Source organism: Schistocerca americana, chromosome 2 (assembly GCF_021461395.2).
Source record: "Schistocerca americana isolate TAMUIC-IGC-003095 chromosome 2, iqSchAmer2.1, whole genome shotgun sequence".
Lineage (NCBI taxonomy): Eukaryota > Metazoa > Arthropoda > Insecta > Orthoptera > Acrididae > Schistocerca > Schistocerca americana.
The window spans coordinates 466,227,997-466,241,309 of NC_060120.1; the positions used below are offsets into that span (position 1 = coordinate 466,227,997).

Sequence of the window (13,313 nt, forward strand, 5' to 3'; positions counted from 1 at the left end):
ACCATGGATTGGAGGGAAGTACAGCGGAGGGAGATAATTGGATATCTGACTGAAATTTTGTCAGAAAGGGTGCTACCTGAGCAAGCACAGTCTCTTGTGCACTGCTTGGTAGCTGTGACTCTTAGGAATTTCAGTAGTAACCTTAGGTTTTGGTTTTATCTCCTTCTGTAACTTCTTTACCTTTCTTACTTTCTTCACATACTGTTTAACAACCATTAATATTTGCTGTACCCCAACGGCCACTATGTTATTTCCACTCACTGAACAGCTTGGAACTTATGTGGGAAGAGAGAGGTGCCTGTAATATTGTTGAAATCGGCTCTGCAGAAGGGAACTTCTTAAATAAATTGCATAAATCTCTCAGAAACTGGGCAAGGTTCCAATCATCAATAGTGCAACCCTTCTTAAAGGCACCATGCATAGTGTGTAAGTCACATGTCCATAAGTTCAAGAACACAGGATCCTCAAGATTACCTTCAACTTTGAGCTTGCTTTTCAGTTCTTTCAGGAATGAGTTATTACCATTAAAGCTTGACACTTGAACAACAACTTACCTTTTCAGATTAACATGATATTGGAATGCACCTGGCACAAATCCTTTAACTAAATCTTTTGCAACACTTTTTCCCAAAAACACTGAAGTCGGGTACCTGCTCGATACCTGGACCAACGCACTATCCCAGAAACATACAGATCCATCTGCTGGTTCTGCTAGTGCTATTCAAACTCTCATCAAAACAAAGCACAACAATGTCGCGGGAAATAACAGTAGGCTGTAGCTGTTGAATGAAACATGGACTCGTATTGAATGCAATGTTAAAATTGACATTTAACTTCTCGAGCTGCACTTTGAAGACAGTTCATTGCCTGGAAACATATCCGGTAAGATATTATGAAGGCTACCACTGTCGGGAAGATTGGTGTCTCAGCAACAGACACAAACAGATTTGTGCCTTCATCACGGCATCTCTCTGCACATAATCCAGTTTCATTGGCCATTGTCCAGTTATTGCAATAGGTGGCTGATGCAATTGTGTAGGGTTAGGAGCTGTTGCTGGAACACATCGTGACTGCATGATGCACTCCCCATGTGTGCCGCAGCAGACTAAAAATATAAGGAGACTAATTAGAAATAGTATGTTTCTTCATTGAACTCAGTAATTCTATTTGCCAGTGCACTTAATGTGTCAAGGCACAGTCAGGAATGTTCTTTTCATTACTGGAGTTGTTGATCAGCTGGTTGCATCCAGCAGTAGTAAACAGCACCGCAAGGGCTATGCTCGATGTAATAGTATTGTGGCAGCAGCCGTTTGTAGCAGTTAGCATGGATATAGGCACTGTCACCTTCCTAGTAGCAGTGAGCCCAACGTGCTTCTTTTCACTTGCATGACCCGACAAGAGCTGCTTGCTTGTGTTGCTGATACAGAGGTTTGTTTTACAGAGCGTGCAGCTGAACACTGAATTTTTCAGTAGTCCATGAACTCCCCTATGACACTTGTCTTTTGTGCACAACACCAAATAAGGGAAGCATGGTCCGCACAGTTTGGTTCAGTCGGCTGCAGCCAGATCCAACTGGGTAGCTGGCTAGCTGCTGCAGTGGACTGAGCAAGGGAAGGGGCTAGGGCTGCCGAATCACTGGTGGCGGAAAGTCACACAGCACCTGGTTGCAGATGAACAGTGATGACAGTGCTACATTGAGCCAAACAGAAGGCAAGCAAGTTCTTCTGCTCAAAAGCAAATTGTGTACCATCCTTTTCCAGGGTTTATAAGCAAAAATGCAATAATTCTGAGTTTTCCAGGACATTGGACATCCTGCCAGGGTAAGAAATCTGTATTATGCTGCCCATCTTTTTTCTCTTCATTTAAAATAGAAAGCATGAACACACACACACACACACACACACACACACACACACACAGAGAGAGAGAGAGAGAGAGAGAGAGAGAGAGAGAGAGAGAGAGAGAGAGAGCCTTTGTCTCCCATAAAAAAGAACCACCACTGGAGCAAGCGAAATGCAGTTACTTTCGGGTGAGGATTGTCAGAGCCTTTGTTTGTTACATTAGTTACATAAAGTAATGACTTGGCACTATTCAAATTTCTGACATGTTGTGTTGTTGTTGGCCTCAGTCCATAGACTGGTTTGATGCAGCTCTCCATCCCTACTCTATCCTGTGCAAGCTTCTCCGTCTCAGAATAACTACTGCTGCATACATCCTTCTGAATCTGCTTAGTGTATTCATCTCTTGGTCTCCCTCTACAATTTTTACCCTCCATGCTTCTCTCCATTATTAAGTTGATGATCCCTTGATGCCTCAGAATGTGTCCTATCAATCGATACCTTCTTTTAGTCAAGTTGTGCCACAAATTCCTCTTCTCCCCAATACTATTCAGCACCTCCTCATTAGTTACGTGATCTACCCATCTAATCTTCAGCATTCTCCTGTAGCACCACATTTTGGAAGCTTCTACTCTCTTCTTGTTTATTTATCATCCATGTTTCACATCTGTACATGGGTACACTCCATAAAAATACTTTTAGAAAAGACTTCCTGACAGTTAAATCTATACGCAATGTTAACAAATTTCTCTTCTTCAGAAATGCTTTTCTTGCCATAGCCAGTCTACATCCGATCACCACGTTGTTTTGCTCCCCAAATAGCAAAACTCATTTACTACTTTGTCTTATTTCCTAATCTAATATCCACAACATCACCTGATTTAATTTAACTACATTCCATTATCTTTGTTTTGCTTTTGTTGATGTTCGTCTTATTTCCTCCTCTCAAGGCACTGTCCATTCTGTTCAGTTGCTCTTCCAGGTCCATTGCTGTCTCTGGCAGAATTACAATGTCATCTGGAAACCTCAAAGTTTTTATTTCTTCTTTGTGTATTTTAATTTGTACTCCACATTTTTCTTTTGTTCCCATTACTGCATGCTCAATATACAGATTGAATAACATTGGGAATAGGCTACAACCCTTTCTCACTCCCTTCTCAACCACTGCTTCCCTTTCATGCCCCTCAACTCTTATGACTGACATTTAGTTTCTGTACAAATCGTAGATAGCCTTTCGCCCACTGTATTTTACACCTGCCATCTTTGTCATTCGAAAGTGAGTATTCCAGTCAACATTGTGAAAACCTTTCTCTATCTTATAGGATTAGTCGTAGGGTCAGTATTGCCTCATGTGTTCCAACATCTCCGCGGAATTCAAACTTATCTTTCCTAAGGTCGGCTTCTACCACTTTTTCCATTGGTCTGTAAAGAATTTGTGTTAGTATTTTGCAACCATGAGTTATTGAACAGATAGTTTGGTAATTCTCACACCTCTGAACACCTGATTTCTTTGGGATTGGAATTATTACATTCTTCTTGAAGTCTGAGGGTATTTCGCCCGTCTATACATCTTGCTCACCAGGTGATAGTTTCGTCAGGGCTGGCTCTCCCAAGGCTATCAGTAATTCTAATGGAATGTTGTCTACCCCCGGGGCCTTGTTTCAACTTAGGTCTTTCAGTGCTCTTCCATTTCCATAGCATTGCCCTGAAGTACATCACCCTTGTATAGATCCTCTATAATTCCTTCGACCTTTCTGCTTTCCCTTCTTTGGTTTGGACTGGTTTTTCATTTGAGCTCTTGATATTCATACAAGTGTTTCTCTTTTCTCCGAAGGTATCTTTAATTTTCCTGTAGGCAGTATCTATCTTACTGCTATTGATATATGCCTCTACATCTTCACATTTGTCCTCTAGCCATTTTGCGCTTCCTGTCGATCTCATTTTTACGACGTTTGTATTCCTTTTTGCCTGCTTCATTTACTGCATTTTTATATTTCCTCCTTTCATCAATTTAATTAAATATCTCTTCTTTTACACAAGGATTTTACAAACTCTCATCTTTTTACCTACTTGATCCTATGCTGCCTTCACTATTTCATCTCTCTACTCTATCCATTCTTCTTCTACTGTATTTCTTTGCCTTGTTGTTGTCAGTCACTAATACTCTCTCTGAAACTCTCTATAACCTCTGGTTCTTTCAGTTTATCCAGGTCCCATCACCTTAAATTCCTACCTTTTTGCAATTTCTTCAGTTTTAATCTACAGTTCATAACCAATAGATAGCGGTCAGAGTCCACATCTCCCCCTGAAAATGTTGTAAGATTTGAAACCAGGTTGCTTTTCATGACATATCAAGAAGAATTTTTTAATTTGTCAGCTGATATAAATAATGACCCCCCCCCCCCCCCCCCCCGACGTTATTTTGGTGGAAACATTTCTGAATTCAGTTGGTGTCTGTTTGGTAGTGACAAATTTATTTGGGGAGTACCGAAATCGGCATTTGTTTTCCCTTTCCTTGGCAGAGTTGTAACATTTTGACGGATATTTTTGCCAATTTTCCAGTTGAATTGTCAAGAAAATGTAGTAATATTAACTGAAAACTGAACTTTGTGCTAACACTTTGTAAATATATTCAGTGTGCGACAGTTATGTGTGTAATATCAAGTTTAAGGAGATCTCTGTGAAATGCAGCAGCAGAAGAAAATTATGTTAGGAATGTTAGTCACATATCTTGTTAGGCTGAATTCATGCAATAATTTTGAGATTGGAGTTAAATAAGAATTACAGTACCATAGTAATTAAGCAGTTGGTAAGTTGATCACACTGCCTTTTATCAAGTTTCACTTCTTCGCGTGGTTCAGATTTATAGTCTCCAATTCTACTTCAAAACAGTTAGTGAGATGCTCATACAAACAATTTGTCACACATCTATTATAGTTGTAATGTAGTGTGTCAATATTTTGGTTCTTTTATGATAATTTTGAATGAAATACATTTCATAAACCAATAAACTTAGGAAGCTGTACCTACCCCTTTAATAGAACAAAGTGTTCTTTATTCTCCTTTACAGATCGCCACTGTTTTCGTTTGTGTGATGTCATTTCTACTTGTTTCCTATACATTTCACTGTACATGGGTGACATCTGAGGCATATAGCAGCCCAAGTATTGTGTTGTCAGCACGATCACATGATGGCTCACGCATAATATTTGATGACTTCAGAGAGGCATACTATTGGTTGAGGATGAATACTCCAGAGGTTAGGTCATATCTATACAAACATTGCTTAATGTTTATTGTTTATTACTTTATATTACCACTTAATACAGGTATGTATCCTGAATCTTCATATAAAGATGAAATTAGTGAAACTGAAGATATCGTTTTATATTTTATTGATATTTATATTTTGCCAGTTTTTATTTCCACTTGATATTTCTGCAGTGAAAAAAGAGAGGTTAGCTTTTAATTTTTTCACTTTTGTTCCTACTACTTCTTAAATAAGTGATGAAATGAATGTCAAATAGGTCAGTTGTTATACTTGATGATGGAATCCTAAGTTGTTTTTGAACTGTTTGTTTTTTGGATCATTGTGTTTTACCACTCAAAAAAATCACACAAAAGTTACTTTAATGCTTAAGTTCCTTTTTTTAAGCCCGTAAGTGTTATAGAGTAAGAGGCACATATTGAACAAGTATATATGTTGTGTTAAACAATTGTAGGATGCACGAGTTATGTCCTGGTGGGATTATGGATATCAGATTACAGCAATGGCTAACAGAACAATCTTAGTAGATAACAATACATGGAACAATACACACATTTCAAGAGTTGGTCAAGCCATGGCCTCATCGGAAGATAAGGCATATGAAATTATGAGGGAATTAGATGTGGATTATGTTTTAGTTATATTTGGAGGACTCACTGGATACTCTTCAGACGGTTAGTATTGTAGCACTTATTTTCACGTATGACTTTTCACCAGTTGTCGAGTACATTGGTAACTACACAATGAATTTCTGGCTTCAGGCTAAAAATTTGCATTGTTGAGAATTGCTGAATTGAGTGCTCTTATTTTTAAATGGTATGTCAGTGCTGCTTTGCGAATCACCTGTACATACTTGATATTACTTTGCAGATATAAATAAATTTCTGTGGATGGTTCGTATTGGTGGCAGTACAGATCGTGGCAGTCACATTAAAGAATGGGATTATTATTCACCTGCAGGAGAGTTCAGAGTTGACAAAGAAGGCTCACCCACTCTGCTCAATTGCCTCATGTACAAGATGTGTTATTACCGCTTTGGACAAGTTTACACAGAAGGAGGTAGGTGGTGGTATTCTGCATTGTTGATGGCTGTGAATCTGTTACATTGGGGGTTTAAGAATGTGTTTGTTTTTAGTATCACATGGAGAAAATGTATGTTGGACATTGTTCTGAGTACCAGTATACTGTTTCATTTGGTTCTCATTAACTTGTTAACAAAAACATGAATGGGTTGATATGTGACATTCTTATGCTCTTTAAATGTATGGATAATTCAAATTATGAGTTTTAAAAATATATTACATTGTATCCAAACCATGACAAGTTCAAAAAAATTATTGTGCTTTTCAGCTCCAACCAACAAGTTTTGTCGTGTAAGTTATCAATGTTAGACCCTAGTCGGCACTAATGAGTAAAATTCTCCTTTAAATTTGGCAGAAATACTACTGGAACACATTATATTAAATATGTAGTGATGTGAGGAATGTACCAAGAACTGAGGGACTTATTCAAAAAAAAATTCACAATTTAACTAGGCTGAATAGTTGGAAGATTAGCATTTTTTTAATTGAGGGTCCTGTTGATGAAGAGAGTCAATTACCTGTTTGATAATTTGTAGGGAATGCATCTGGTGGTGTAGCAAAAGTTTCTTCCACAACTAATAATGAAGGCCTTTTTTAGAGTGTAAGTTTCTGAAAGACAGAACTGCGAAATAACTATAGACACAGTATCAGCAATTAATGAAGAAGCAAAACTTATTAGTTTGGATAGCACAAAGGATAACAAATAAAATGTATTTGGGCATATTTGTCACAACTTAAAGAAGCATGATAAATAAGAAGTATAAGTAAGTACATCAACAGGGTGTATACGACCCAGGAGATCCAGGAGAAACCCGGGAATTTCTTCATTCGGGAGAAAACCGGGAAAAATCCGGGAATTTTTCATAGTTCCAGTTTTCAGTTCAATTTTTGCAATTTTCAAAGGTAACAACCGATACTCTAACAAAGGCTATTACTGTATCCTGCTACTACAGAATAATACTGCAGCAATAAAACGTGAAAGAGAAAAAAACGAAAATAAAACTTAAATTACAAGGAAATACGCCATATTCAAGAAGAAAACACAGTGTTCATGTAAGTGTCTGCCAACAGCAAAATGTGTCAAACGCTTTAGGAAGACTGTGCAATGCTTCATAACAACAAACTGCTTCCGATGAGCGTGACGTCACAACTGTTTCACAAAGCGCCTAGCATTCAGCACACGTTGGTCTATCGATTATTCATATGATTTTGAAACGGATCCCTGTTTGTTTTTGAACTCATTCGAAGTTGATTTCTGAATGAATCATGAGTTGATTTTTGAATGCGTGTATAGTGTACTAGATGTTTCTGTCAGGGGAATCCTCATCGTATCTAGAAAAACTTTCCTGAAGACAAAAAGGGATGGGGCTATATGAGCTGAGCGGAGTAAAGCCGGACGGATGAATGTTAATCGCTGTCTGATTACACAGTTGATTGGGTTTGCGTATGATCAGCCTAAAATCAGTAGATTTAGACTAGCAGAGTGGAAATAACGACTAACAGTAGTAACAGGTAAGAAATATTACGTATTATATTCACGGTCTATCCAAGGAAAATGAAATTTTGACAGAAAATTATTGGCCAGATCGTAACACTAATGAGGGCCAGTTGTACAGTCCCCGGCTAGCAGCCGCTAAGTTCTGCTCTGGAAGTAGCGTGGGAAACGCGTTGTACTAGCATGCACCAAGTCCGAACTGTAGAATAATCGTGGGATAACCAAACCGGTGTTTCTGGCAGGGTTAGTGAAGTTAACCTGCGAATATTTACAGAATTATTGATGACAAGATTGATCGTCAGAATGAGGACAGAAAAGAAATGGGGATATCACACAAATTATTGAAGAATGTGACTATTCTGAATTTATATAAAAATTTTGTACTACTACTTTTCCATCTCGTGCTTGAGAAACTGGAGCATATGAATGAAATGTGAAACTATTTCATAACATAAAGCTTTTTGCTTGTACTAGACCCAGTAGACATTTGATATCGGTACTTCGTGAATTATATTCTGTCGAGATATAAAAATGAACATTTGTGCCAAAACAGTCTCGTTTATTTGGTGTGTGTTAAAATTGCTGCAATATTAGAATGGCCTATTTTGTTTTATCTAGCAGACAGCGACAAAATAGACATAATCAGATCGAGAAAACACACCAGTTTTGGATACTATATGTATTAACAGCTTTTTGTGTATTAGACGACGACATTTCGATTTTGCATGTAGCAAAATGTTTGACGAACTTTGATGGGGTAATAGATTCTTTTGCATAAAGGGAAGCATCCCATGTAAAGCCGTAGTATGATTAGAGAGGAAAAATGGAAGGAGCTGAGGATTGAAGAAATATGTAACGTCTTGCTTGTCTCTTGTCTTTACTGGTTTTACGTACCCTATACTTAATTTTACGTCACCCAAATCTGCAAGTTATTAGCTAGTAGGCAACAAAGACTGAAAATTTTTTAAAGAGTTCTTGATCTCCTGGTTACAAATAATCCCATCTAATTATGAGGGGTGTTTTTTTTTTTTTTTTTTTTTAAAAAAAAGAGGGGGAGGGTGTCAAACCAGCTGACTGGCAGGAGGAGAGGCACCACACGACAGTTTAAATATAGTTTGATGGCATCCATTACAAAATATACACATTTCAATTCCACAAAGCGAAATACAGTGATGTGTGATAGAGGAATGCTGTGTGAAGAGGTGTGGCACCTCACTTTGGCATACTTAAGACCAAGTAACATGTCTTGCATTTCTTCGAACACATATGTTGATTGTATCAAGACTCTTCAGAAAAGTGTGCGCTACAAAATGAAAATAATGTTGAAAATTCAATTGTTTTGACGACCTATCTCAAATGCTTGGGAGGGGGGATAGTCTCCACGTGACCCGCATTTACATTTAGTGATTTTGCTGTTTCCTCTTTGTTTACTGGTCTCACTTCAAATGAAAATGGATTTCTGCGGCCGGGAGCTATCAAATGAATTAAAATACATTCATATAACTACGGAGGGCTGAAATATTTTATTGGCTTCAGATTTGATTTTACTCTCACCTTTCTGACAGTTAAGCGTTAATCGCCTTGCTGAACAATGAAGTTATTTTTGTCGATTTGCTAAAGAAATTTCACTTTTATTAATCTTTTCCGCAGAGGCAATCAACTTATTTGAAACAAAGTGTTTAATTCCACACAGTTGGCTAGCTTCAACTGTTTGCTTCATTTCAAGTGCACAGTTTCATCTTCTAGCACATATGGCATTATCCCTTAATAAAGAACCAATATGAAATAATACAGTACTGGCGTTCCAAGAAAATTTACATCCCGAAAAACACACTCAAAAGCATATCATCAGGTCGAGGCCTACTTCATTGGGAATCTGGATGTACGAATGTGTTCTTTAAGTATGCACTTTAACTAGGCACATTTTAGTATTGCTCATGAAATTCCAATGTCTGATGTCTTGTTTCTTTTATGACATAATGTAAGATCATCTAATGTTTTACACATACGGGCTTCCTACGTCGTCATAGCTGCGCAAGCAGTGTGGTGCCTGTCATCTAGCAACTGCTGAAACGAACCTATTTGTAAAAGGTTGCAGGAAAATATTGTGAATGGTGGTTTGAAAAAGTTACTTTCAAATCAAATTTCCTTTTATGCAAGTTGAACTATGTGCGAGAATATACGGTGAATTTCGTAAATCACAGAGCGGGTGACTCTAATTGAAAAATTAACTCTTTGATGACAAGCCATTTATATGAATTTTTAGCCCTGAAGATCAGACGTTTCTATGTTGTTATTAAAAATTTTCCTGGCACATTTGTGTGATATATCTTAAAGTGTAACACGCGCAAAAATGATCAGCATTATATGTGAAAGCTTAGCTTCTTTTGCAGCGTATTAACCTTAGAGACCAATATTATATGTGAAAACTTTGCTTTTCTTGTAGCAACACTATTTATATTATTTTAAACCATTAAATTTTCCTGTTTGTGTGTTTGCGCTGCTCAACAGTGATTTTGCTATTGACTGACTACATCACATGTCCTATGCTCTGAATATCCACTGTCATCGGGTGGCGAGATCACATGACATGAGCTATGGCTGGCTGCTGGTACTTGGAAAGTAACTTTCAGTGTTTGGTGGAATTTGAATTTATACTTTTGTAACATGACAATATGCAGTGTACAGGTTGCTGCACTTAAAAAATCGTTTCAAAACTTTTTTTTTTTTTTATTTTTCCCCCCCTGATTTTCATTTTCTAAAGTGCTGGGAAATTTACGCACCCATGTATAAAACCATATCTATCTAAGGATTGATAAGTTTTAAAGTTTGAAGGTAAAATATACTGTCCTCTGCGGTATACAAACACCTGCGTTGCAGTGAGAGAGAAAAATCTTAAGTTCTGTTAACAGGAGAAAATTATAACCATAGATATAGTCATGGAACCTTTTTAAAGCCAAAAAAGGAAAAAAAGGCTTCCTTTTCAAATTGACTGTAGTTTCATTGTCAGAGTCGTGGACACAACAGCAGTTGGTCACTCCACATCATTAACTTTATGGGAGATAACTGCTCCCAGCCCGTAGTCTGATGCATCTGCTGCTACAGTGGGCAACTTATGAGGGTAGTAGGTGATTAAACAAGTGATTTTAGTAAGTGCCTGCTTCAGTTTGTGAAATGAACTGTTATCCATCATATTTCCAGTGCCACTTCACATTCGTGCCTAATAAACAGTGCAACAGTTCCGTAGTGGGTTTAGCATAAGGAATAGATTTATATAATTTATAATGATATTATATATTATTTGGATGAGGACTGATTTGAGTTGCTTCACATCCATGAGGGGTTTAAAGGTTTTGAATGGCCTTGACAAGCTTTGCTGTGGACTTGATACCTGCAGCACTAAGGATAACTAAATCTGTCTGTTTCGATATTGTGTGAGAGATCTACTGGAGCCATCCCCATGTCAGTGGTGTCATCCAAATAACTACTGGTCCAGGGACACCGCTTATTAAGTGCTCCAAATACCATTGAAATACCACAGAGGCACTGGAGGTCCCATACAGTAAACAGTTGTGTGAAGCTAAGCCAAATGGTGTGATGATCACCAAATCGTGTTTTGCCTGTTTATCCTAGAGTAACTACAGATAAGCTTCTTTGAGATCTGTTTTGCAAAAATCAAGTGTGGCTTTATCTTTCACTTCGGGGACTGGGTATGTATCCACAACCATTTGTGCATTGGCAGTGGATTTAAAATCATGGTAGACACGGAGAGACCCATCTGGTATTTCTACCAGCACAATTGATCTTCTCACTTTGAAAAATTTTGCTGCTGCTCAAGAATTCAGTGTAATGTGGACTTCGTAGTCCCTGACACGTGTTGTCTTGCCATCAAACATAGTTGCATATTTCTGTAAGAAGCTCATAAGGTGCATGTGGGGTACTACGATACCCTCACCTAATTGACTGAGTTGTGTATCTGCAGACCCATCTAGGAGAATAGATGAGGATCCAAAATATTACTTGAATCCTGTGATTGGACTACCAACAACTTTTTGTGACCATATCCTTATACCAAACAGTACAGAGTTGACCATGACAGCTATCCAATCTTTATTTTAACTGGTCAACTTATATGGAATGGTTGGAACAGTGGTGTGTCTAACCGTCAGTATCTTTGAAAAGTGACAATCGTTGCAAAAGAAGCTGTACCAATCTGGAAAGTTATGGATGCTCAATTGATTGACACCTCCACATTTTGAAGTTCATATGAAACAGGGTAAAATTGCATGAACCTGAAATTCGTTAGAACCCGAACCTTCCAGTTCAGGTTCAAAGTCCAGACCATCATCGGTAAAATCTGTGCCATTCACTTTTCAAAAAGAACAATTCTCATGCTAAACTATCTGCGGCTATATTATTTGATAATTCTTGTAAGATGATGATGATGATAAAATGTAGAATGGAAAGTATCTTTTAAGTCATTTCAGTGGCTAATTCAAAAATATTCTTTCTGATAAACTTACCTGTACTAAATGTGTATTCATTGTGTTATTTATTAATATCGTATACCAAAAAATAAATGATTTTCATTTGTATTTCACAGGAAAGCCACCTGGATATGATCGGGTAAGGAGTGCAGAAATTGGCAACAAAGACTTTGAACTAGATGTTTTAGAAGAAGCCTACACAACAGAGCATTGGCTAGTGCGAATATATAAAGTGAAAGACTTGCGTAACAGAGGAGTGTAAATGGGTCCACTATGAAAAGTAATTTGTGCCAATTACTGATAACAGATGATCTTCAGAAATACACCTCCTGTACTTCCTCAGGCCTGATTTCCTGTCACAAAGAGACTGCCACGGACGAGTACAAATTGCTCTGCAAATGCAGCTTTAATATATGTTCCTATGTGGAATTACTGATGTGTGAGATAACCAACTGTAGTAACATTTCATATCGTTAGTGAGGTTGTCTTTCTTAATACTATGTGTATTTGTTTAACATCAGTTTGTTAGGTCATCAAATTAGCATGTGTACTTTGTTTACATTCCATTTTCAGGTTAAGTGTTGTAGTACATGGAAAAAGGCATGCGTTTTTACTTGATAGTATGTACAGGCTTGATGTGTGCTGGGCAATTGGTATTTCTGTTGTAACTCTGGTTTGTTGGAGGCTTGTCAGTCACCTTTATTTAAGGTGAGTAGAATTAAATACTGGGGGTTACTGTCAGTGATTTTGTGAATAAAGCTGTAATAAATTCATTGGCCAAAGTGGTAAATCACTGGTAGGTTTACAATGCACAAGTTTATACGTTATGTTAACATCACAAATAAATTAAAAACTACATTTTATTTTTACAGTAAGCTGTTTCTTGTGTAGAACTGAGACCCTATCCAAGCACCTGAAAATATTAACATGTTCTTGCTGGTGCATACCACCAAAGGCTTTTGCTCAACTCCTCCATTGAGTGGTATGTAACACCAGTGGCTCCCACTGGAGTCCTCCTTCAAGCAGCAAGTACCACAAGTAGCTCAGCTGGAGTCGCCCATCAGGTGGCTCATACTGGAGTCTTTCATCGGGCTGTGTGTACCACAGGAGACTCTCATCAAATGTTAGAGGGAAAAAGAAAAA

The 13,313-nt window shown here is 37.8% G+C and overlaps 1 protein-coding gene across 2 annotated transcripts in view; it reads left to right on the forward strand.

The window, feature by feature from the left end:
- Positions 1-13,041, forward strand: part of LOC124593754 (dolichyl-diphosphooligosaccharide--protein glycosyltransferase subunit STT3A) — a 114,449-nt gene extending 101,408 nt beyond the window's left edge. For both annotated transcript variants that reach the window (XM_047132089.1, XM_047132090.1), the window contains 4 exons: positions 4,909-5,097; positions 5,561-5,780; positions 5,977-6,165; positions 12,287-13,041. In XM_047132089.1, the coding sequence (XP_046988045.1) occupies positions 4,909-5,097; positions 5,561-5,780; positions 5,977-6,165; positions 12,287-12,432 (744 nt within the window). In that variant the 3' untranslated portion in view covers positions 12,433-13,041. The remainder of the gene's footprint in view (positions 1-4,908; positions 5,098-5,560; positions 5,781-5,976; positions 6,166-12,286) is intronic.
- The last annotated feature ends 272 nt before the right edge of the window (positions 13,042-13,313 follow it).